Source organism: Dermacentor silvarum, unplaced genomic scaffold, assembly GCF_013339745.2.
Source record: "Dermacentor silvarum isolate Dsil-2018 unplaced genomic scaffold, BIME_Dsil_1.4 Seq125, whole genome shotgun sequence".
In the NCBI taxonomy this organism is placed as follows: domain Eukaryota; kingdom Metazoa; phylum Arthropoda; class Arachnida; order Ixodida; family Ixodidae; genus Dermacentor; species Dermacentor silvarum.
The window spans coordinates 19,471-46,456 of record NW_023605679.1 but is presented as its reverse complement, the minus strand read 5'-3'; the positions used below and the strand labels follow the sequence as shown (position 1 = coordinate 46,456).

Genomic DNA, 26,986 nt, shown 5'->3' with positions numbered 1-26,986 from the left:
GCGCCCGGAGTGAACTGAAACCTAGAAATCAGCCGCATGGATGATACGACATTGCTGGTCGACAAAGCGGATGGAAAGCTTCCCACGACTGACAGTTCAAACCGCGTAGAAAAACACGTGCGCCGGGCATGCCGCCGATGCCGCCGCGTCGTTATGTTAGCGTCGCATGTCGAACCGGAAGCTGCTAGCAGACGGCGCGCCCCACAATTCCCTGCGATTGCTCGTTTCCGTCGATCTGTGCGTACCCGGCGAAACAACTTGCCGTTTATTTTCACGTCGTACCAGGTATTATTTTCACGTCCACCGTCGAAATTGCGCGATTTATCAATACGCCGAGGACCGGCGTTTTGGAAATACGGTTAAGTTAGCTGAGTGGAGACATTCAGGCACCTATTAGCCGTGACTGCATCGTAGAGCCGGGAGCGAGCTTCTGCCTAAGTTTGCCACGACGACGTGGGACACATCGGATCGCTCCTTACGCGCATTGGTGACTGCAACGTAGCGGTTAAATGGTGTTTTTATCACGTACCTTTCTCGTGGCGGTGTAAAAAGGTGCCGGAGTGGTCGCACCGGCTGACACTTTTTCTCTGATCCTCTTGCTGACCGGTGCTCCCGCGCTGAAGCGCTCAGAGCTCAGACCAGCATGTCTCTTTACGACGGTCTGGGCTTAGACTCGAAGGACAAAGGCCCGAGGGATCAGAAAGCTGATCTGGGTGAGCATATTTTCCTCTTTCAGGAAAGGAACAGAACTACACACCGCTAGGGCGCACTTCGCTCTTTTTTAAAGTTTGACGTAGCTTGTGTGTGTACGGAGCAAATCTTCTGTACAGGTAAAATAAAAGCGTCCGTAGAAAACATTTAACAATTTGCATCTGCGGAAACTACCACGGCTGCAGAAAGTGATGCTTTCACTCGACAGCAGCGTAGAGCTCGTGTCAATGTTCAGTTTTTATAAACTTTCGATGTAGATGCGAATAAGCGATGTTGCAGGTTTCTTACACCTAGATATTATTGAAAACCCTTGCATTTGTAAAACGAGATGCAAGACCCCTTATAACTCCTTAAAAATAAATGTGCTCTTTGAATTCCTTGAAAACTGGGGTTGGGAGTGACATTTGAACATTCGAAGTAGCAAACGCCGAATCGGGGCTATGCCATGGACACCATCTATCGGGAAACGATCCTAAGTGTTTTATTTCTACAGTTTCGCCAAGCGATGCAATGTGGCCACCAACCACAGAGGGGTTTAAATTGCCGTAGCCATCGTGGAGCTAGATAGCCAGATCAGGTGACCAAGCCGTGCCACCATTGTTGTTTTGCTAGTTGGTTCACACTGCAGCCTGGCTCCATTTTCGAACCCTAGGCTCTACAAATGCCTGGCGTAAAGTAAGTTTCTGCCATTTGGCTTTAATGTGACAAGTATCTTTGGCTGAAGCCGGAGACTACTAACCGTCATGCTACAAGCTGACTGGCATCATTATAATGGGAAAGTCACCGTTGAAAAGCCACTTGAAGAGCTCGAAGCATGTGTCGTACTCAGCAACTGCTTAGCTGCAAGAAATATCAGCTAAAAAGAAGTAGATTTCACTCTTTTCCAGTGTATGTATACAAATAAGGTTTGTTTCCCCCTCCTTGAGATTTGACCTTTGTCATCCTTGAAATCTTTGAATTTACCTTGTATTTTGAGTTGAATGTTCTGGATGGAACCCTGATGTTAGTGATGCTAACGGGGGAGAATCTGACAGGTAATTATTGCAGGCACACTTCACCACTATCCATTGCGGCATTGCAGTCACACTTCACCGCTATCCATAGTGGCGAACACTTTTTTTATTGACTTCTGATCCCATGAAATGAACACAACATACCCAGTCTTGAATAACCAACTAAAGCTGTTAGTTCGTCGTTCATGCTCACTACAAGCAAGGTTATACTATAGAACATATGAGCCAGAACTATGAGCGTTGAACACATTGAACTCATTCTTGTGATTGTGATGACAAAAATCACACCAACTGTCCAAGAAGGTTGAAGTGAGTGAAATAGAAGATAGTTGGTTCTGACTCATGTCTTTTCATTTCATAGTAGCTGCATTAAATTGACCACACGATTCCCCCCCAATTCTTCCTGGAAATCAGATTCCTAACTTGTCTTTGCTGTGGTCTCTTTTCCAGCGGGATGGTCATCTGGAATAAAGCTCTTGCAGTCTCAGCTGCAGCTGAAAAAGGCTGCTATGACACAGCCCAGGGTAAGGGCTCTCCAGAACTGGGGTGTATCAGCAAATCTTTTGCATATATTTTGTCCTATTGCATGCCTTGTTGCCATCGCTTTGCTTTCTTAGATGCAAGTACTGTAAATCGTGACACGGGTAAAATGGCACTTTGTTAGAACTTTTGCCATTAACGCCAGCGAATTAGAGAAGTTACGGTGTCATTTTCTGTGCTGTTTTGTTAGGGTCTTGCAAATGCTAGAAAAATTGTTTGGAAAGGGGATATGTTAGTATGAGGAAAGGGTTTACTTTGTATGTGAATATTTCTAAATTTGTAATAGTAGGAAATAACAAAGGGGCCAGTGAAGTAAATAAAGTTGTTTATACAGTTGAACTTCATTATAACCAAGTTGAATCTGAGGCGAAAATAAGCTTGTTATATCCAATATTCATTATAAACATTTATTCGCTGCAAACTAGGGTTGCCACTTGTCCTGAATTTAGCGTGACTGTCCTGACTTTCGAGTTAATGTCCCGACTTAACCCAGTAGGGACGGCTAAATGTCCTGACATTGGCTTTTCTTTCTACTGGATCACAACAAATAGACCAGATTTCCTTTTTATAATCCCTGTCAGCTTGTTTGCACATTCTTCTCTTTTGTGTTCTGTTGTATTGTCATACACATAAAGAGGGTTTCGTTGGTCTTGTCTTTTTAGTTGTGTTGTAGGCCCTAACCGTACACAGTAACTCTATCCGTATTGGTAGCCGTGTTAGTCAGGCAACTGTGTTGCAACTTGTAAATTGCGACACCTTAGCACCAGAAATATTTGTTCAAATTCATTGCACGTACAGACAGGCGACTCCTGGCACTGACAAGATTGGTCGTTGCCAGCTGCCCTCCACCCCCGCCTCAGCCCCACTTCCTCCCCCCGTCCCAACTGCATTCACTCAAGAGTTTGCAACCCTACTAGAAACTGACGTCGGCGAGAAACATAATATATTTTTCTGTTATATCAGATAATTGGTTTATCCATGTTCGATATGTGGAGGTTTGTTTGTATCCTTCAATGCCCACCTCATTGGCTATGGCATTGTGCTGCTTAACACGAGATTGTGGGTTTGATTCCTGGCCGCGGTAGCCACAATCGGATAAAGGTGGAATGCAAAAATGCTTATTCTGTGCTTTGGGTGCATGCTAAAGAAACCCAGGTGGTCAAAATTTATCCATAGCCCTCTAATTCAATGTCCCTCATAATCCTCTGTACAGTTTCAGGACATCAAACCCTCTAATTAAATTTTAATGTTCTTCAATACGTGTAGTATAGTATTCTATGAGTAGTACACCATACTTGCAGTGCCACTTGTAGGTAGAGCTGAGTGAAAATTTTGCTTAAGCCCGACAAGGCATTGTGTAGAAAGCAACAAATTTAGCAGCATGAACAATGGTTTTTCATGCTTCATGGAGAAGTGTTTCAAAAAGTACTTCTTCGTGCAGAAAGGATTCCTCTTGGAAAAAGAAAAGCTGCTATTTCCAAGCCAAGCTTACATGAACAGCTCAGTATTTGTGGCTGGTATAATTCAACTTTTTTTTTTTTTTAATATACTGCAGGCCCTTCACAGCCCTTGCAGGAGTGGTACAGAAATGTAATGATAAAAAAAAAATCGTTGTGAAAAGTCAATACACTGAATGCAGGTAATAAAAGAGTCGATGTTATTGCAACACACAATTTCGTCTTCAAAGATAGAATCAACAAGTAAAGCAAGCTACAGAAGTTATTGTGTGCCCATATATTTTGCCATGCGAAATTCAGAGATGCCAAATAGTAAATTCTTGCATTACTACAGATTTATGAAAAGCAGGAATATTATATTCGTATTCACAGTCTAAAATAATTCATACCACTGAATCTTGATCATTTTCATTAGAGGTCAACACAGTTGCTAAAATAATGGGCAGGGTTTCTTCTAAGCTGAATTGAAGACTTCAGCCAACTTCTTTATATACAAGTTCCAGCTTTCTCATTTGGTAAAAGGTTCATTAAAAATGCTACAAAATGTATTGTTGTGCGTTTTATGAATGCAGCTGGGTGCATCAGGGAATCAAAGAAAGCGTCTATTGTTTTCATTTGCATCAAATAAATAGCTTTGCTTTTTATCTTCTACTATTCTTGTGGGATGCTTTTGTCAGAGTCAACATGTGCAGATTGCAGTGATGCTGCAACCTGATAAGTACAGCTCATGAGAATTTCCTAATATGATTGCCTAATGATATATTTTTAACATTGTAATACTTACATTTTATTATGCATGAATAGTTTTGAAAAAAAAAAACTGCTTGTTTTCAAGCCTTTGATATTGAAATTATATCTCTAGTAGTTACCATGTTCTGACTAGCATATCTGCTCTCTGCCAGTAAACAAGCCATGATAATGGTGCAGTGACCTAAGCACTTTGTTGATGCTTCTGTGATTGTGCATTTAATAGTCTGAGCTTCTGTAGTTGCATTTCAAAGAAATATCTCAGCAAAATTTGTGTGTTTGGATTCCAAGGTACTGTTCATGCTTAAAGGTAGTGCGACACAGGAGGGTGGAAAATATAAACTTTGCCATATGCTACTTCCGATCCTAAAATTCATATGCAGTCTTTTGATTGCATAGGCAAGTGCAGACATTGCCTCTGAGTTGTAAAAACTCTTTTCTTTGCGTTTGTGTTGCATCAGTATTTTTACTGGTAGTACAGTGAAGGACCTCTTGCGTGACCTCGTGTGCATTTTCTATAGAAGCTCCTCTGATGTTTCATTCAGTAGTGAAGTGCTGCATGATCCAACTGCTAATCCTGTTTATGTATTGCAGCGGGATGTTGTTCGAAAGGGAAGTGCAATCATGGCTCCTGTAATGGACCTCAAGTCCAGAAGGGACGACCCAGATGAAATGCCACCTCCTCCAGCAATCTTTGCCCAGACCAGAGTATGTGAATATTTTATGCACTTCTTTATTATTGACTGTTCCTTGTGAGGAAGAGTGTTATCCCCGTGTCACACGGGCAAGTTTAGTGTCACTTAGAGCAAGTGCACTTCAGCGCACTGAGTGTCACTTTGGCGTCGCTCTGCTACACGAGAAATAAAAGTGTCCTTAGGAATTGATGACACTGGCAATGGGTGAATCAGAAGACACAGCATATATTTGGGATTTTAAGCATTGCCAGCCATATAACAGTGTGCTTTTGCTAGAAACAGCATTTAGAAAAGGTTTGATGCAACTGAAATTATTCATTGCAACCACAATGAATTATCGATCCTCAGGAGTCAAGACAGGAGAGCGTTGCATCCAAGGCGAGTTCAAGAAATATAGCCGATTCCTTTGCTGCTGGCACAAGAACGGATCGCGAGCATTTCGAGTGTGTTACAATAGCGCTTATTTGTCGCTTACGGACCACTCCGAGACTCCGCTCTCTTTTAACGCGCTCAGACAATACATAGAATTGCGTCAATTTTGGATATTCAAGAGTGCGTCTGGCAAAGACGCGAGTGACTTGCAGTCAGCTTGGCCATAAAATGACAAATAAATGAAATGGATGCACCGTCACACTCTGCTCAATTTATTCGGCAGCTGAGCTAGGGCAGCATTTCAACTTTAGGTCCACTCGACGAAACATTGCGTTGTTTCGGATGGGGTAATGAAATTAGGAAATTTGCAGGTGCAAGCTGGAATCAGCTAGCACAAGACAGGGGTAATTGGAGATCACAGGGAGAGTCCTTTGTTCTGCAGTGGACTTGAAAATGGGATGATGATGTAACGAAATAATGGATATAACAAAATAAGTGAAATTCCCCTTAAAATCTCCTTGAATAGGTTATCGTAGCACGATTAAAAGACAAGACAAAAGAAGACACACAAGGACACACACGGCGCTGTGTGTGTCCTCGCTGTGTGTGTCCTTGTGTGTCTTCTTTCGTTCTGTCTTTTAATCGCGCTGTGGTAACCTATTTACGATGCATCACCAACAAGCCTACATTGCAGCCCTCTTGAAATCCCCATAGGGGTTCATAGTGCAATACATGCAGTAAAGGATATGACTAAATAATGGATATACTTTGTTGCAATGAGGTTTTACAGTATAAAGAGAATGATGCAGTGTACTTACGGTCAGCGCCCCATTTGGCTTACGCAAATCCTATACTACAATGTAGCTCATACCAGCAATGCAACCAGCAACCGGACAACAAGACCAGCAACATTTTGCAAAGTGGCTGGTCGGGTGCTCACAAACAAGTACGGCTTCCACCCCTTTTTCCTACCTTTGTGCACCTCGCATCCATATTGGCTTGTGGCTGGCAATTTTTTTTTTCCAGTGAAAGAAATTTGTTTTAGACCTGTTGGCCTGACAAGAGCTTTTTCTGTGAAAAATCTTGTTCATGTGGATTCAGCCTGCTTTCAAAACATCATTAAGCTGCCAATTGTAAAGCAGTAAATTAGCCTGCAGTGAAGGTCTAAAAAGAGGTTTGCATGCTGTAAAACATGTTTGTTTTTGCGATCACTTTTTCTGGGCAGTTCATGAGATCTTTCTGTTCTTTACATGCCTCCATTGTGGTCACATCTGAGTGCCAGTATTGTACTGGTGGTGTGCAGGAAGGCCCCAACACAGCATCCCTGCTTGGTGGTGACTGGGACGTCCGGTTGGAGTATGACCCCCTATGGCCCAACGACTATGAGAAGTTGACCAAAGAACGCCGAGAGCGGAAAGAGAAGGAAGATCGCAAGCATGATGATAGGTGGGTGGAAATCTGTCATTTTGATGGAATGGTTTAAATGAAATACTGTGTGGCAGGGACAAATGCTGACAGAAGCCTTTGTACTGCAGTGGACTTAATCAAGCCAACAGAGAGGATAAATACATATGCTTTTTCAGCCATGTGAAATTTTCCATTAGCAAAATGGACAATCGGGCGAGTTGTTTCATGTTGATTTTTGGAGCAGCACAACAAGGGACTAAACACAAGGGGAAGAAGCACACAGAATAGGTGCTGTCACACAGGACAGCACCTGTCGTGTGTGCTTCTTCCCTTTGTCTTTCGTCCCCTCTTGCGCCCTTTCCGGTAGGTACAGTTTTTTCGTGTGTGCCTTTAAATGTATGACTGCACCACTTGTGAAAAAAGATGCATATAGGTTTGTTTTCATGTCTACGCTTGTGTGCCTGTTGTTTACTTCATTGCTTGTGCATAAAATTTGGTCTCTGTGCCTCCTCCAGGAAGCGACGAGACAAAGGTGACCGTGACCGTGATCGTGACCGTGAAAAGGACCGTCCTCCAGTCGACGATGCCTCCCCTCCTCGACCTTCCCGAGGTATGGTTGCCCAGGAAATAAAATAGGTGCCAAGCTTGTACTTAAATGCACTTGTACTTAAACAGTGCCAAAAGGAAAAGCTAAATGTGGGTGCAAATAAAGTGCAGATGACAGCAGTATTTAATTGCCCAATATGGGTGCAATGCTTGTTAACTGTATTAAAGGGGCCCTGAAACACTTATGTTAAAGTCGAGAAATGCATTTCAAGTTAAAATAGACTATTTCAAGAATACTTTAACGCAGAAAGTACTTCAATGCGTTCAGCAAAAGCGGTGTTGTTGTCAATCAAAGGTCGCCAATGATCCCCTTCGTGGTGCTCCTGCTCCTTCAATTCCTTGCACTGCGAAGACTGCGACAGACCGATGCATGTCCACAACGCTGTGCATACTGAATGTCACCATGGTGCGCAATTCAAATTTGATTTTAGATGTTCACGTAGACGCCACCATTTCCAATTTTGGTGCCTACGATGCCCCAAAGCCAAACGCTGTTGTCCTCAGCGATCCTTGCAACAACTCCCGGCAGCCGTGGTATCTATGCTACATAGCAGATCCCAGCCACATGCAAAAGTGCGTATGTGCAGCGTTTGCTTTGTGCATGGCAGGGCTCAAGCGCACGCAAGCACTCACAGGCTCCAGTTTGGCCGTGCTATGGGGTGCAGACTGGCTTTGTCCTGTACTAGCTTGACTGACGGATAGTAGCCTTATCCAACTTGCGCATTTGAAGCGCTCTCAGCAGCTCAATACGAAACGAACTCTGCCAAGGCATCTAGCCAAAAGCAGCCATGAGTGAGTGCGAGCTGCCAAGCGTGCGTGTGGTCTGACTTTAAGTTCCACGTGGTTTGATGCTAGTTGAGTGTTCAAAACTAGTCGAAATTAGTGAGACCCAACTTATCAGTGTCTTTAAGCCTCCTTGCTTAAAGACACTGATAAGCAAGGTGGCCAAAGTTTAATTCCTACGTGGGTGGTCGTGGCCGAGCGAAGCGCAGACAATGGTCTGCTTCTTCTGGAAGAACGTAATTTTTATTGAAATTCTCGAGCAGATTTTCATTTCAGCCTATTTATTAAACTGCGTCAATAAACATACACAGTAACAGTAGGAAGAAGCACACTGATTCGAACACCCTCCTTGATGTGATTTACTGACCAATAGCAGTCGCGTATGGGAATCTGCTTCATCTTGAAATATAGTAGCCCGAAAAGAGTAAGGAGAACGTTTTTGTTGAAAAGAGAGAGTTTGAGAAAAAAGGTGACATCATGCTCCACTTGCAAGCTCCACGCGCCACGCACAACTGCAAAATTTGACTGAGATATTCACAGCAGCGTATTTTAACCGCTGACTGCGTTTTTTCACCAAGCCCGAGGAGTGGTTTAGGACCACTTTAATGGAGCCCTGAACCACCTTTTTTTGAGGCCTCAAAAACACCTTGTGAGTATAGTACCTCCCAGGAATATTACAAAAATAATTTTTCAAACAGACCTAGTATGAGACCATTTGCCCTCAATGTCCTCTGTTTCGAAGGAGCAGGGCAGCGCGGCGGCACCGGTGGTGGTAGAGTGGCGGTGCTCCACCTATGGCATTATAGCGAGGGGGCTCATCACAGCGCCCCGTGATGGCCGCGGTATTTACACTACGCAGCAGGTGCAGCAACGCACAACTGTAAGTGCCACACAGGGCTGGAGTGCACGCTCACGGGCTCCTGTCTGGCCGTGCTACATGGGGCAGACCGGCTTTGTCCTGCCCGAATAGTAGGCAAATCCATATTGCGCATTTTAAAGTGTTATCAATAGCTCAATATACAAAGCACATCTAGCTAGGAGCGGCCTGGAAGTGAACGCGCATCCCTTGTTGATGCTAAACGCCATTCCTCACGAGGTGTAGCAGGCAAAGCGTACATGTAGTCTGGAGTTTAGGTTTCACGTGGTCCAAGGTTAGTTGAGTGTTCAAGACTAATAAATAATAGCAAGCTCTGGCGTCTACAACGCCGGTGAACAGTGTGGCCACAGTTTCATTCCTACATAAGCGTGAGCAGACGATAGTCGGCATGTTTTCGAAGTGTATAATTCTTATCGAAATTCGAAGCACAGATTTTGGCTTAATTCAGGGTATATTCTAGTGCACTCTAATCAGCCTATTTCATTCACTGCATCAACTACTATACACAGTAACAGCAGGAAGAAGCGCACTTATCCAAACAGGCTTCGTGATTGATGTCAACTATAGGCCAATAGCAGCGCCCTATGGGAATCTGCCCTCTGACATCAAGGGGTCCCACTGGCAGCCGAGACGGGCGAGGAGGAGGCCTCTGTTGAAAAGAGAGTGTGAGAAAAAAGTGACTTTACACTCCGCTTGTGAGCCACACGTGCTGCGCACAGCAAAATTTGGCTGAGATGTTCACAGCAGCGCATGCTATCCGAGAAATGTGTTTTTTCACCTAGCCCGAGAGGTAGTTCAGGACCCCTCTAAGTAGTTGTGAGTGAATTTTCTTGTGTTGCCTCTGTGCTGCTGCTCCTATGCATCAAATGCAGTGTCAGAAAGACTGCAGTTTTCAATGTGAGGGCAAGAAGCTTGCGGCATCTTCGACTGGCTGTTCAGATTGCTTAATAGGAAGGTTGTGCCGCACAAAAACTAAGCTTTACTCCAATAATGAATAAAGAAGCTAAATTACGATAAAAACATGGTTGTCACTCATTGTGAAAAGCAGCGTGACTTTGAGCATTGATGGACAGAAGAAACACAGATGAAAGATAAAGACAGATGAGACCTAGTTGTCACTGTTAAGCCCACTTATCCTTGGTCCTCCCTTCCATCATTACATCTTTGGTCCTCCTTTCCATTACCTTTGTAGCGCTGCTGGGACACTGTAAAATGACCAGTCGAAGGTGCCAGTAACAGAGCAAAATATGTGTGACTGTGAAGTAACTTGATAAAGCTGCCTTGGGAAACATCCATAACTAAAACATGAAGCATATTTCCCTCCATTGAGAAACATTCGGAGCACTTTATCTCAGTGCTTACAGAACCCTCACCAGTCTTCTTTTCCTAACTTTGATGCAAACAAGTCTTTTTCTTTAATTTGCATGGCTAGCCACGTAGCATTGGGCGGTTGTGTTATAAGATGGTACTGCAGGGCAGCTGCTAAGGCAGAAGGAAGTAGCAGGTGCCACTTAGCTCATGGATTGGCAGTTTCTTTATTTCATTTCTTCTCTTTCTTTCCTTATACAGAACAAGAGGACCGAACTTTATAGCTTTCTGGAACCTTCTGAAAAATGTAGCTTCTAAACTAATTAATGAAGCACATCTTAACTTGTGCCATTGATTGCCTTTGATGTTAAACCTCGTTTGTCTTTCACGCTTTGCAGCAGGCTTAGCGGGAGCAGCAATTGCACCACCGCCTTCACTTGTGCAAGACACAGGTGGCCGAGATGACCCTGGCAGTCCAAGACCGGGCCTTGGGTATGTGGCCTCAACTTCCCCAACATTTGCCAATACAGTGTAGACCGCTTATAACGTAAGTCGCGGGAGTTGTAAAAATCCGCGCTATAAGCGGTACCGCGTTATAACCAAAGCATGCTTTTTTTCGGCTTTTGCTTATGCCAAACGGGCAACCCACCTTTCAAACACAATTTATTACATATTTCACCCACACACACATGCAACACAATCGCAACACAGCACAGAAACCAAGTTCTCCTGACAAGTGCAGCATCAGCGGAAGAACGCTGTTTTATTTTCGTCTGGAGACTGGTCTCCACACACACGCCCACGCTCCCACTCCTGAAAAAAAAAAGGAGTGCGCCACCGGGGTTCTCCCCCGCACTCCGCGCACCCTGCTTGGACACTGCTGTAGTGAGGAAACATGCGCCCTCCTTCCTCCAATGTCTCCCGCCCTTCTCCTCCTTTTTGTTTTACTTTTTGCCGCTGGTCTCCATGCGCGCGCCCCCGCTCCCACTCCTGGAAAAAAAAAACGGAAAAAAAATGCCGTATGCGGTATGCTGCTGTATGCCGTATGCTGTATGTGCGAGTGAAAGCACGCGAGGGACGCGTGCTTTCACGGAGAGCGAACGTACGGCGGAGAGCAAACACGACGACTCTCGTCGTGCGGAAGGCCGTGGAGGGATGGGAGGGAGGGAGGGAGGGGAGGCGACATTTAGATGCGGCACTCAATCCATATCTTGCAATCGGGCGCAAGGGGAACTGGCGGCTCAATCTCCCACACGAAAGGAGGAAAGCACGAAGGCGAAGGCAGCGCGGGAGGGAGGGGGTGCGGCTTTTAGTCTGCAAGCCACCGCGTACTTGTACTTTGCACGGCTGAGGGCTGTCATGTGCACCGTATCTTGAAAGCGATTTCCACACGGCTCTGACCTTTGTATGCGCTGTGCTTTTGCTGCTCAGTTTCCGATGAAGTGATAGACCGCACGAACCTTTGGTCGCTGCGCCACATTTGCTCACGCCAGCGTTTTTACAGTGCTTGTCTGCGGTAATCGAGTGCAATCTATTCATGTTTGCTTGTGTGCGCTGACACCATGCTTGTTAATTCAGTTAGTAAGCGGATGTGTCCAAGTTTATGCCGGCGATAAAACTACTATCCTTACTTCGTATACTCTACTAGTAAATTTGCTATCACAATTGACGCTTCACCTTTCGGGGGGAACTGCGACATTTTGTTTCGCTTTTCGCGCTGGTCTCCGCGCGCGCGCCCGTGCTCCCACTCCTCTGCGTTTGCGCGCCCGGCAACCGTGCGGCCGTGCGGGCCGTGCTCAATGCCTCCTAGAAAAGGCCGTGCTCCATGCGCCGATTTCATGGTTGTGCGCTTTAAAGAACCGCGCTATAACCAGTATTCTGCTTTGCGCAATAAACGGTCCGCCTATACATTGAGTTCTATGGGAGATATATTGGTGGTCAAAAAAACCCATGCTAAAAACAATTACGTTATAAGTGGTCTGCACTGTAAGTGGTGTTGTAAAGCCACATAGCTATGATGCAAGGCCTTGTTCTTAAAATGTTTGCAGGGGAAAGAAGCAACAGATTGGAGAAAACCTAAGCTCGGGCCATGCACATTCATATACATGTGAAATGCAGAAACAATCCCGTTGCACAACCATTGAGCCAATTTGAATTAAATTTGCTGCATTTAAGCGGGGCCCTGAACCACTCCTCAGGCTTGGTGAAATAACATAGTCCGCGGGTAGCATATGCTGCTGTGAACATTTCAGCCAAGTTTTGCTGCTGTACTCGGTGCGTGGAGCTCACAAGCGCAGCACGAAGTCACCTTTCTCTCAAATGCTCTCTTTTCAACAGAAGCCCCCCCCGATCCTCACTTTTTTCTGAACGCTTTATTTCGTAGTAAAGCGCATTCCCATACACGGCTGCTATGCTGCTGCGGTCGGCTACACCGCGACTGCCACGGCTGCCATCACAAGTCCACTGGCTAAGCGCACTACGGCTCACTGAGAACAAATGCATTTGGCTTAGATCTTTAATGTATGCCTTGAACTGCTTTGCAAAAGTTGTCAAAAGTCAATTAATAAAAAACAATTGAAGAATTATAATTGTAGTTCTGTTACTCTGAGCAGAAACGTCACAATGTAACAATGCAATAACCCTAACAATACAAACACCAATCTGTGAATGGCGCCTAATAGTACAGTTTAGAGTGGACAAAAATCATATAGTACAGGGTTTCAGAAAAACATGGGTGAAAGCATTGTGCCAATTGCTCCATCCTGCATCAAAACATTGTTCAGATCAGTCTGCTACAAAGCACAGCTTATGAAATTACTGTATTTAGTGGGATGCGTGCCTTCATTGGTAACCACAAAACTGTAGCCATGTGCTAGTGTTTAGCATATAAATCCAGTCCAATTTGATCCATCTTAGCTGCAAAAAGTTTACGGGAAACTACATTTTCTTAGCACATATTCTAATTCGGCCATTGGAAAATGAGCAACAGTCAAAATTTTTAGGTTAGTTGTATGTATTGGTATAAGATGTCAATACAATTTCACAAAATGGGGAAGAAAGCCTGAACTGTCCAAGTGCCAAATTAATGAATGGAGCAAGGAAAACTAACAAATGTTAGATTTGAGCTTATTTGACCTGACCTTGTTTCATTCTTTGCCTGATTTCATGTGCCTTCTGTAACATCGTGTTTTCTATGGGAATTACTGCTTCGAAGTAGCAAGGCAATTCTATTGCTTCACAGCACTTCAGGCAACTTCCACCTCTCAGAAGAGATTGCTATTTTTTTAATACGAGTTTTACAAAACCGATGTGAGCAAGCTAACGTACCACAGAAACTTTAAATTTATGTTAGTTTTGTCCTCCTTTGGTACTCTATTAGTGGCAGTATAGAAATTGTCTTTATCTGTGTTTATGGCAGTCTTAAAGGTAGAAGTGTGGTCTTTGGCTGGTTTAGAATACAATGTAATCTATCCTTATTAATAAAAAATTAACTAGGCACAAGCCAATGACATCAAAATTTATAACATCATGACGAGCTGGTGTGGGAGAATCAAGGTGGTGTTGCCACCCGTCTTTCATTTTTCCTTCTTAACGGGCTTAACAAGTCTACTCTCATGGTAACGGCAGATTTTTTCCTTATTGTAGAAGGGTAACTTACTAGTACAACTCAACTTATATATTTATTTATTTGAATACCTTCACAATCTGTGGGACATTATAGAAGGGAGTGGGAACATCAAGTACTACAAACATAAATACAAACTTAGTTTTCTGTGTAGCGTCCTTTTAAGCCTTTCAATGCTAGGGTAAATGCACTTGCTGTGATATAAAGTCCTGACGGGAACATTCTGACTGCCAGGCATGCTCATGCAGCAAGCTAAGTGTAAGCGCATTGCCTGGTGTGCAAATGCAGGTCCGGATCGGTTGCTCAACGCATCATGGCTCGCTACGGCTACAAAGCGGGCCAGGGCTTGGGCAAGCAGGAGCAGGGCATGAGCCAGGCACTGCAGGTGGAGAAGACGAGCAAGCGTGGCGGTAAAATCATCCACGAGAAGGACATTGCAAAAGGTGAGGCGTCATGGGGGCAGTAACTTGTGCTCACCGTGTGTGCACCTGCTTGTCTGTGGAGGAAAACCCAAAGTTCGCACTTGCCGTGCTGTAAAAAAAGAAATACGTCGAGTCCAACTTTACTGTATTTCCCCGCAGAACAAATTACTAGGAGTGTGCGAATACCGAATATAGTAGATTTCGAATCGAATCAAGCAAAAAAAGAAGCCAGAAATCAAATCGAATATCGGAAAATTTTTCACAAAATTTAATGCTTACAAATTTTGGGCTACAAAATACAGTCCTGCACATGCTCAGAAGTCTCCTGGCATTGCATAACAAGAACCTAGCAAGCTATCAGTAACTTAGGTAGTACATAGCAATCAAGACATACAGTATGGTCTACTCCTATTTAAGTGAACACCAAATTAGTATGCCGGCACTGATTACAGCTCAGTTCTAGTGCATGAAGCTGTCGAAAAACTTTTTTTTTTCTATAGAACTTTTGTTGAATAGAATCGAGTGCTATTTTTAATCTAAAACAAATGAATTAGTGACACTCTGTTGTACTGAATACCAATGAGGTTCTCAATTTAATAGTGGACCTGTGTTTTGTGGCAATCTTTTATTTTTGCATAGAAAGCTTTGCTTTCCAGTTTTTTTTCCAAAATGCAGGAGGACTATCCCAACGTTACAGCAGGTGGGTTATCGCAAAGCCTATATGCGTGACAGACGAAAGGACCGCGCATCACGTGACTTGCGTTGCAGGCACCGTCCACTCTGTTTCATTGTCAGGTTCGGCGTGATTTGCCACCTGTGAAAGATATATACAATCTGCAGGGTCACGGCAAATTTGCGCGATGCTGCGTGCCTATCAGTGGCCAATCGGCCCGATCTTTGCACTTTACGAAATATGCACTGCTTATGTTGCGGTTCCCTCTGTCCATGTTGCATTATCATTTCGATCAGTCCTGTCGACCTGGACAAACCTTGTACTGACAGAGGTGGCCCAGGCCCACGCGGTGCTGTTATGCTAATTGCAGTGTTCTGGCGTTGTGTGTGTGATCCCCGCATCGGGCCGACGTTGAACAGCACTCGCAGTGACAGTCTGCTACTGCTTCAGCCATGGTGGACTGTCTGCGACATGCTCGGCGATCCCTTTGTGGCGAAAGCGAAGTGAAACGCTTAATTGAGCGGCATCGAGCACCAGGGGCTGCGCGGAGCACATGACATCTGGTGCTGCGCGGGTCTCAATACCAAATATATTAAATATTCAAGAAATCGAGTAGTACAGTAAAACCTCGATAATTTGAACTTGGTTAATTCAAAATTTTCCAAGAATTTAAGCGGTCCCGTCATTTTCAATGCAAAATCTACCAGATAACTTGAATAGTCCGCACGCTCTAACCGGATAATTCGTACTTTCCGGCCGGCAGTAACGCGCGACTCTTAGGTTAGGGCGCTACATAACAGTTGCCGACCGATTTTCTGGAACTCGCGAGGACCGAAAAATAGTCAAAAAAACTCATTCAGCGAAAAAAAAAATTATTAGGCTTAGAGCGACTTGAAAAAATTTCTAATAGTGCCCTGCCTCGTACTGCGCTTGGAGGCATTCAGACTTGCTTGGGTTTGCGCTAGAGTGACGTCGTGTCCGTGTACAGTCGACAAGAGCAGCATGACTAGGCTTCAGGATTGTCACATGACGCTCCCTCCTAGTTTTTTCCCTTCCTCCTTGATCGGGTAGTTTATATACATGTTCGATGGGGTAGCGTGGCTTGGTACGAGCAATTTAGTCCAGAATATCGAACTTTTGGGCCTCAATTCGTCCAAAAAATCCGTCGCAAAAATCCATTAGCTCAATGGGAACCCTAATGGTGCATTTATGAATTCTGAAATATCCATCAAGTCCGAATTTTTGTAGTCAAGCACCTGCGCGCCCACTTTAACAGCAGTTATCGATTCAATGAACATCATCTGCAGCTTTGTTGTGTGTAGCAGGGGTTATTTGCATATGCTACGTGTTGTGAGCGAGCTGGAGAACATGGCACTTGGGGCGGCGAACTACCGCGCCAAGCAATCCTGCATCAGTGATTACTTTAAGTAATCTTTTTCGGACATGGAAAATAAAGGTGATTATTTATTGAGGCAAGTTCTTGCTTGTTTTCTTTTTTTTTCTACATTTTGGGTAATTTGTAAATCCGCTTAATTTGAAGAATTTTCGTGGGCCGGCGGCCTTCGAGTTATCGAGGTTTTACTGTATATTCGATTCACGCATCAAATTACTCGAACGTTCACTGTCGATTTGATTCGGTGATACTATTATATATTCGCTGCTCTGATTTATGCAGATCCCCTGCCCCCACCAGCGCCTCCGATGGCTCCTCCATCGATGCTCCCTCCTCCTTCCAGCATTAGTCAGCAGCAGCAGAACGAATCCATCACCGACATGATGCGCAACCCATCCAAGGTGGTCCTCCTGAGGGTAAGTAAGGGTAAGCTCGCAATGGACCAGACTAGAGGGGGGCGAAGATGAATCGAATAGTAATACGGACAAGTGTCGAATATCAAGTAGTCAAACGCAGACGCATATATATTTAAAGCAAGAGCACATATTTCGACATTGTTGGGTTTGTACTGGCTAGTGAAAAAAAGTCAGCTCAATGTCAGGGACATTTAGGATCAGTTTTAAACATAAAGTGACTAATTGTCATGTATGTTTGAAGAGCCTCTGAACATCTTTAGAGCTGGATTGCAAGCAAGCCTTCGAAAGACATACCTAGGCCGGTATTTTGTAGCGATGCCTTTCCGATGCTAATGCCTTTTCGCGCTTGGTCAGTGGTCAGAGCGACGATCCACTCATGTTATCAAAGGGATCAGCCGGCCCTGAGTGGTGGATGATAAGACTAGTATAGAATAAGGCATAAGACGTCGCTACAAAATGCCGGCCCTATATAGCTGCTGAATAAATTATTGCCACTAAATAAGTGGTTACCAAAAAAAGACCACAAGTGGGCTAAGAAGAAAAGCTGCTGAAGGACTTGTGTACCGTTATCACACGTGGGCTTGTTGTAAGGATAATATCACTGAAAATATAGTGTCAAAGATGAAAATACTACATGACTAGGCTTTCAAATACACTCAATGACAGACCACCAGCAAAAATCACAGGTTGTCATGTACACAAGCTTTCACTGTGAAACCAAAAGAAAAGCTGGCAGGGTCAACGAAACTGATTGACTTATCCGGCGGGTTGAATTAATCAAGATACATAAAAAATGTCAAAGCACACTGCCGATTCATTTGGCAATATTTGCCAGAGTCTGACATGCCCTCGAATCAAACAGGCGCGCACTTTCTATGTGTCCAAAGTAGAAAACTAATGTATAAATTACATTAAAGCTCCTGAACAAAGTAAAAATCAAACACGTGATTTTTAGCTAGAAAAATATGTGTTGCACAGTGGTGGCTGGTTTCCTTAGGTTAGCTTCACCGCACGGTTTTTAAAGTCGGCTTCGCCGCGTTACAATAGTGTTACGCAGTAAAGCATATGAACGCCGTAAAGGCGTTCTTGGTTTTGTATCCGATTGCACCGTGCAGACAATTTTTACCCCAATTTTTTTAAAAAGAAGAAAAAAAGGTGTGCGTTAAAATTGGGGGAAAATAGCATAATCGGGCATTTGTGAGCTACGGTTATTCCTTGAAAACCTTCGTGGGCTGGCAGAATATGTTTTTGATGGGTAATGACTTATTTCCAGTACATTCACTGCCCCCTAAGCTCCGCCGAGACAGACACTACCAATAGCGGGGTCGCTGTAGAAGTCAGGCACGTGCCATATCATCATTTTCATCATCATCATGAAAGTGATGATGATGAAAGATGTTGCAGATATGGCACCTGTAAACAAAGTTGTACCATTCAGGTTGTTCTTGTATCCTTGCATTCAATGGTGAGGAGGACTTTCCTTTTTTTTACAAGGCATGACTTGCCGTATTTACTCGATTGTAACGCGAGGATTGACTTTTCATTGCATCCATCAAGAAAAAATAAAACCAGGAAAGTAACGCGAGGGGTGACTTTTTGTTGCGTCCAGCGAAAAAAAAAAATGAAGAAAACCACTAAAGTAACGCGAGACCACCGGATGCATGAAATTTCGCAGCTATGCAGTTTCGCCCGAAAGGTGAAGCATCAATTGCGATAACAAATTAGTAGAGAGCTATACGGAGTAAGGTTAGTAGTTTTATCGGCTGCATAAACTTGGACACATTCGCTTACTAACTGAATTAACAAGCATGGTTTCAGCGCGCAGAAGCAAACATGAATAGATCACACTCGATGACTGCAGACAACCACTGTCAAAATGCTGGCGTGAGCAAGCGCGGTGACAGCAGCGAGCGAAGGTTGGTGCGGTCTATCGCTTTAACGGAAACTGAGCGGTGAAAGCACAGCGCATACATGGAGCTGTATGGAGATCGCTTTCAAGATACGGTGCCCGCGACAGCCCGCAGCCGCGTAAAGTACAAGTACATAAATTAGAAGCCGCACCCCCTCTCTCCCACGCTGCCTTCCTGCTTTCCTCCTTTCGCGTGGGAGATTGAGTCGCCAGTTCCCCTTGCGCCCGGTCGCGAGATACGCACATTTCACTTGATTAAAATTGGGTGCATCATTGCACTTTTTAGACAATTTGAATTTCGGTATTCGATTGTAACGCGAAAATCGACTTCAGGTAGCAAAAATCTGGGAAAAAACTCGTGTTTACAATCAAGTAAATACGATAACTCTGGCAGTCAACACCCAACAATACAACACTTGCTAGGCCTAACTGCCTAGTGTGTTGGTGGGCGGCATGCTGTCACGGGAGTCTTGCTGCTAATATGTTCCTACAAGTGGCTTATTAGTGACTGGGCTTGACATCATGCAAACGGCTAGACGCTGTGGAAGTGATGCACGAGTCCACGGGCAACCAGCTGGCAACTGACAAAGTTTGTCTATGCACTTATTGTTCACATGTAGGCAGAAAGCTCAGAACTGAATTCATGCAGCACAGCCTAAACGTCTGACGTCATGCAGTCAAGGTTGCATGTCACATCAGCACTTCACGGCCGTGTGGCAGCACGTGAAGCACACATCAGGCCGTGCAGCAGGCGAACTCGAAATGTCCTCAACCACTACGAAATATCAAGCTGTTCATTCATCCAGACTCTGAGAAAAGCTCTTAAAATGAAGTTTTCATACCGGTGTCATTGTGAAAACTAACAAAAGTTTACTTTTTCTTTGAAACTTGTTTGCTTATTGGGGGGTGAAAGGGGGAACAGTCTAGTTATTGAAGGGGTTTAGCAGCCCCCTCAGTGTCAGAAATATACAGTAGAACCTCATTGATAAGATCTTGTTTCCTACGATTTCCCGGCACTAACGTTCGCGATCAAAACACACACAATGACCCAATACAGTTACACTTCTTTTTTTTTTTTTTTTTACTGGTTGATATGTTCCCGGAGAAATGATCTTTCGGCACCAACGTTCCGTGCATCGTCAAACTGCGATCGTATTATACATTTCTTAACCATTTGATTCCATATAAACAACAACAGTAGCAAGGCACATGAAATTGAGAACAGTTACCGCACGCCGCAGCAACTTCCCCACTGTACTTGCCTGCTCATGTCACGGCAAAACACTGGTGCTCACTCAGTTTCATATTCTGGTACCAGCAAATCTCCTTATGGGTCATCGCACGCCACATTCGCAGCTATCGCTGCCAACCCGATTGCGATAAGCATCTTCACTTGTATGTGTCACAGCACACATGGTGTAGTACCATTGGAAGCACACTGCGCGCTTTTAATAGGATATAACTCAAATATGTGCCACCGTTCCCTGCTGCAGGGGGCACAAAGAGAGTGTCATGTTTTTCTCTGGCAGTATTGTATTCTGGCGTCACCTACCAGCTCAATTTCGTTTTGGTTTCATCTTAAAACACCAGGAACAAGAAAACAACAATGCGCCTCTCAGGCTGCTCGGGCCCCACTAGCTCGATATGCGTTGGCGTCTTGTGCTGCAACGATTCACGCCGAGTGGGCACGTCAGAACTTGCCGCCAAATTGCCCCGCTCAAGGAAGCTGCTGACCCAGGCTGAATTCGAGGAGCACAAGCGTAAGCTTGCTGAAGCCACAAAAATGACAATGCACGTCTCCGACCGCTCAGCGCTCGTCAGTGTCTCGTGCTGCAACGATTCGCGCCAGGTAGACATGTCAGAACTTCCCCCCAGAATGCCTCACTCAAAGAAGCTGCTGACCCCGGCTAAATTCAAGGAGTGCAAACGTAAGCTCGCCGAAGCTACAAAAACGACAACTTGGGTCTTGGGCTGCTCAGCCCCACCAACTTCAGCTACATCGGTGCCTCTTGATGTAATGATTTGCACAATACTTCGTATCACGTAGATGCCAACTGCAGTTGAGTCTGCCAAATTGTTTTAGTCACTTTGTATCGTACGTTTTGCCAGTTTTACAGCGAAGCTGTTAAGGGCTCACCTTTCGATCGTCGCGTCCGGTAATAGAAAAAAACTCTCATTGGCCCTATGCTGCATTGGCCACATTAGGACCTTCATTAAAGTTCTTTGTCTGTCTGTCTTTCTGTCTCATTGGCCGTATACTGTATGTGCAAGTGAACACGCGCGAGGACGAGGGATGCTCACTTTCACGGGGAGCGAACGCACGGCAGTGAGCAAACGCGACTTCCCAGTGGAAGGGGAGTGGTGGGTGAGGAGGGCAGCGAGGCACCCTAGACTGTGCGTGTGCGTGCCCGCTCTCCCGCTACGGTGCATGCGCGCAGCCCTGCCTAGGGAGCCTACATGCAACGCTGTTTTAAAACAGCGTTGCATGTAGGCTCTCTAGCCCTGCCGGCCTCTGCCGCCGACTCTCTCTGGGCTCTCGCCTGCCTCTCCCCAAAGAGTGTCAACAACGGCGTTTAGCCGTTCGTCACGTAGTCAGCGTTTTGACAGCGGTTGTGTGTGGTCACACAAACAATGCGCACAACTGTCGTCGACGGCGACGTCATTCTGCCCGCATTCACACCGAACGCGCACGGCGTTGGTGACGTGTTTATGAACAATGTGCCAACCTTTGCCGTACACCCTATGGCAGTGTACCGTAGCCACCATAAGGCCATGGTCCCTGTGGTCACTAAATAAATTAAAACCGCCGGATCATTCTTTAATTCTCATTCTTTAATAGTTCAAATAACCCATTACACCATCACGTATTAATAGTCATAATTGGAAATACACAATTCCCATCATAGTACAGCTTCGCTGGTCTTCCATCTCCACCCCAGTGGAAGGGCTGACAGCTTTTTTTCTCATGTTTCTTTTCCAGACCATACCAAAGAGGTTCTACTGTATATTGGCAACTGTCAATGGATGCGGCCCTTCGCGTAGACTAGCTTCAATACTGCAGCTGCAACATGCGTCTTTTGAGTAATTAGTCACAAGTGAATTTGTGGGCACAAAGTAATAATTGTGCATTATCAGTGGCCACTGCAAATTTCTGAGAAAATTATGTCCTTTTAGTCATAAAGTACCCAGCCAGAGCACACATGTACACTTGCATTGAGAACTGTGAGACTGGATTGCTTGGAGCCAGTCTTTTGGCCAGCTGAAGAGTTCAGCATGCACTGGCTGTTGTGAAGATTTGTCACATGTTGATTGCTTTAACTATGCTACCACATGCAGAATATGGTGGGACCTGGCGAGGTCGATGACGATCTTGAGCCAGAGACGAAAGAGGAGTGCTCCAAGTACGGAGAAGTGGTGCGCTGTCTCATCTACGAAATGCCAGGCGTTGCTGATGAAGACGCTGTGCGCATCTTTATCGAGTTCAAAAGTATGGCATCTGCTATCAAAGGTAAACTGGCTTCTGGGTAGTGTAGAAGCTGTATAGGCAGGCTGCTGAGCTTTGAAAATGCCAGAAACATTGTGTGAAGTATTCAGCTACACTTTCGCTTGCTAGTTCCAGTATTTTGGCTTCTTGAAAGGAAGCTTTGACTTGCATACAGTTCCAGTTTCCTTTTTTTTTTTTTTTAGTACTGCAGATCAATTGTTTGGCCTAAGCAGCAAAAATAAATAAATAAAATGACATAAACACAAAAAGCCCCTCAAGACTGAGCAAACGCTAAACAACCAAAACAAAAAATAACTAAGAAACGATAAGGCAAACAAAACTTCTTAGCCCTTCAGGTAAGCAAAATGAGATTGCACACGTTTAAAAAAGCTGTCATATTGAATCACTCCTTTTTTCTGTTCTGTTGAATAAAACTGTACTTGTTAAAGTTAATCTTTGGAAATATTGGTGCAATAAAAATGGATGCTCAGTAAGTGTGCCTTGTTTTACAGCAACTAAAGGTAGTTAACTATCCAAGTACATGCGAAACATTGAGGTGCTTCCATTATGCAATCACTGAGGCAATTTGAGTCAAATTTGCCACGCTTAAAAGAAGGTAAATTTCGGCATCTTGTTGGTATTTTTCTTGCAGAAATTACTGCAGTTGAGTAAATTGCAAGACAATTGAAGCACAATATTTACAACAGTACAACGATACACCAGAACTGTGTAATTGGAGCGTTGAAAGTTCACGAATGTTAAGTATTATTGTGCAGTTTACACAAAGTCATTGCTTGGTATATGTTATGTTAAGTTTGGTTTTTAGACGTTCTAATAAATGCAGCTTACACAACTGTATACATATTGTTGAGTTAAAGTTGCAAAAGTGGAATCAGTTTCTTGAATTTATCTGATTTTCAGCAATGTGCAAAAAGTAGACAGCTAAATAAAAAAAATTCTTCTCAAGGTCATTACAATTTCAATTTTTTTATGTTTCATTTTTTGTTCAGATCAGTTCTGTGACAGACAAATAAAGACTGTTTCTCCATTTCAAATAGGTATGAATATTTGAGGTGGAGATTCCTTTTAAAGGGCTCCTGAACCACTTTTTATCAAAGTCGAGAAATGCATTTGATGTTAAAACAGACTATTTCAGAAATACCTTGCAGCAAAAAAATACTTCAATGCGTTCAGCAGAAGTGCAATTATTGGCAGTCAAAGATCGCCTGTGATCCCCTTGGAGGTGCTCCCGCTCCTTCTTCAATGCCTTGCACTGCAAAGGCTACGGCAAAACGGGGTGGGGGCCACAATGTCAACATGGCACAGTTAAAATTTAATTTTGGATGTTTTCATAGATGGCACTACTTCTGATTTACAAGATGCCAAACTCTGAGGCTATCTCTTGGCTTACGGTTGAGTTCAGTGTCTCATTCTTTTGCTGTGCTGCACTGCACTAGATAATTCTCGCACCGAGTGACATGAGTAGCACATTTCCTTTCACTGTTATCTCTATGACAATCACACAATTTTCAAGGGTTGAACAAACTTCGTTTTAATGTTCGCTCGTATGAGTATGTCAGCTGCGCACATCGGCTAAGCAATGGTTGCTGCTCTCCGTACTCACATTGAAAGGATTCCTAATGTAATCAGCTTCAACCATGATGGTGACACACCTCGAAGATGTACAACTCAGGAAGCAGACAACCTGTTCGTAAGAGGTTGGCGCTCAGGCCTTGCGTCACGTCACCCACAAATGCCAATCAGAGCCATGCTGTTGTCCTCAGCAAGTCGCGGCAAGCTCAGTGAGCGCGCTCGTCGCGGCACCCCATGGCTGCCACGGTATCTACGCTACGCTGTAGACGCAGCTACATGCAACTGTAGTGGCTAACTACGTGCACTACAGGGCTGGAGTGTGCGCTCGTGCTCATGTGCTCCAGTCTGGCTGTGCTGTGCAGTGCAGACCAGCGTGAATAATAGATAGTAGCCACATCTAAATTATTTATTTTGTGCAATAGCTCTATATGAAGCGAAGTCTGCGAAGGCATCCAGCCATGAGCGGCCAGGATTGAGCACGCGCTGACAAGCGTACATCTTGTTACACGCTAGTTGAGTGTTCAAAATTATTAGAAATTAGCGAGACCTGACGACTACGACACTGATAAGCAGTGTGGCCAAAGTTCCTATGGGGGTGGGCGCGACCAAGCGTTAGCAGATGATAGTCGGTGATAGTATGATAGTCATACTTCCACAAGTACAGGGAAAAACACGAGGAATGCGGGAGATGGAAATTCAAGACGATGAGCAACACGAGAAAAAGGTGAGAGCAGGGGCCAACGTTTCGACAAGTAGAAGACAAGTCCACTTGTCGAAACGTTGGCTCCTGCTCTCACCTTGTTCTCGTGTTGCTCATCATTCCAGAAGTATGTAATTCCTATCGACATTTGAAACACAGATTCTTGCTTACCTCCGCCTATTTATTAAACTGCGTCAATAAGTATACACAGTAACCGTAGAAACAAGTGGCAAGTTACAAAAGTGCTGCAGCCGTCTTGTCATCTCCAGAAATCGGTAAATGAGCCTTCTTTAATGCAATCACATTTCACATGACAGGATTATATACCACGGAGGTAATTTAACGTTGTCTGCTTTACGGCAGTTGCAATGTCGTGTAGTTAGCCAAGCTTCTTCCTGCGAGATCTGCATATTTCTACCCATTTTAGGGGCTTTAGGGAAGTGTCTGAAAAGCACTAGATGACATCTGGTAAGCTGTACTTCGCTTTTTAAAAGGCGAATAGCATGTTTGCGCCGCATGCTAAAGCCATCTTTGTGCTGCATTTTTACCTTGCTTTGTCATTAAAATATACAACACAAGTTCAGTCAGTCAAATAACTTTATTTAAAGGCCCTGTGTTTGTGAGACACAACACAACACAACACAAGTTATTGGTGGCGATTTATTGTGAGCAGTACATTAAAATGGTTTTCTATGTTATTGCTCGCTGCGCACAGTGGCAAAGAAGGGTCTAGTGCTTATGTATGTTTTGCAAGTTTATGTGTTATACACCAAGTATGAGCAAGCTGGTCTGTATAAGCTCTAGTCACATTGACAAATAACACACTCAGCAACATAACCAATTAGTGGGCCAGTGCAGTGTACATGAGATAGAAGCGTTACATTATCATTTGCGTCTTCTGCCACTTACAGACCCTTTAATTTTATCTTTCTTTTTTTTTCTGTTGCAGTCAATAGAGAACATGCCATAATTTGCGTATCCATTTATGACATCGTTGAAACGGGCACCAGCTTTGTTAGGAACAACTGAACATGCTTCTCGTGTAGCTGAGTGTGAGCATCACACAATTATAGCAGTTCAAGCATCCTGACGTTGTGCACAAAAAAAAGTTGGAACAAATAAGGCATTGAGGCGTGCGCAGCCCTGTTTCTTTGCACGCTGGTCATATGCCACTTTATCTTTTCGCGGTGACGAGTAGTCGAATGCGGCTCATGCATGTGCATTAAAAACACAGGACACAAAAACCATCAAGTTTCATGCAGTCTTTTTACACTTGCCGTAATGGAACAAGCGCTGTGCAAGTTACGAAGTTGACACGCACACCTGATTGCTTTGTGCTCACCTTTCTTTCGTGTCCAAAACACAGTTTTGGGTATGGGATGACAGTAGTTGGCTTTTCATTCAGAAAGTGAACCTAGCAGACTGAAAATAAAAATGCTGAATGGCCATAAACGGCCACATAACAGTGCACTGTTATCCCAAGCCCGCAGCGTAGGAAGGCAGGATGCACACTATCGCATATCTTACGGCAGCAAAACAAATACCCACCTGAGCAAACACGCTCGGCAAGAAGTCTTTTCTTTGTAAAGCTAATACCGAATGGTGCATTGCAGGCACCACGAAAATGTGTCTCCGTGTAAGTCGCAGGGCTGTTGCATGAGCTGCATCTTCTTTTGCTGGTTGTTGGTGCAGCCAACGAGGGCACTGTGCTACCGTATGTACTATCCACTTCTCAAAATATGCAGAAGACAAACAGCTCAGCAGGTGTGGTAAGAACAGGTCTAAAAACATTACAAGCAAACACGTACAGCAAGTACAACCATTTTCTCTCATCTCCCGCAAACCCTGCCAGAAGGCAGCACCTGCTGTCTAAGAGTAGCGGCACAGCGCACACTCACGCTATGAGGCTATAAAACATCTGGTCTATATTTATGCAAAAATGGCATTCATGCAAGTTTGAATCATTTCCTTGACTGTATTATTATATTGTCATGGAACATTACCAGGTACTCACCAGTTTTAAAATCATTGAAAGAAGTTATTGACACTGTGCTTGCAGTTTCTTTCAAGTGGTTTCTCATTTGCTTTGCAGCTGTTGTTGACACCAATGGCCGTTACTTCGGTGGTCGTATTGTCAAGGCATCCTTCTATGACCACGACAAGTTCAAGCGCCTCGAATTATCAGACTGACTCTTCACCTGGGCGCTTGTCTCTGTATATATACCCTTGGCATCAATAAAAATGTAATTTCATTT

The 26,986-nt window shown here is 44.3% G+C and overlaps 1 protein-coding gene across 1 annotated transcript; it reads left to right on the top strand.

Annotated features, from left to right (window-relative positions):
• Window positions 1-258: 258 nt before the first annotated feature.
• LOC119434548 (splicing factor 45) lies at window positions 259-26,986 on the top strand. Its single transcript, XM_037701685.2, has 10 exons — window positions 259-713; window positions 2,175-2,248; window positions 5,063-5,176; window positions 6,839-6,981; window positions 7,458-7,552; window positions 10,915-11,008; window positions 14,430-14,584; window positions 16,912-17,045; window positions 22,291-22,462; window positions 26,824-26,986. Exons 1-10 carry the CDS (start codon window positions 644-646, stop codon window positions 26,919-26,921), a joined length of 1,149 nt encoding a protein of 382 aa, XP_037557613.1. The 5' UTR covers window positions 259-643; the 3' UTR covers window positions 26,922-26,986.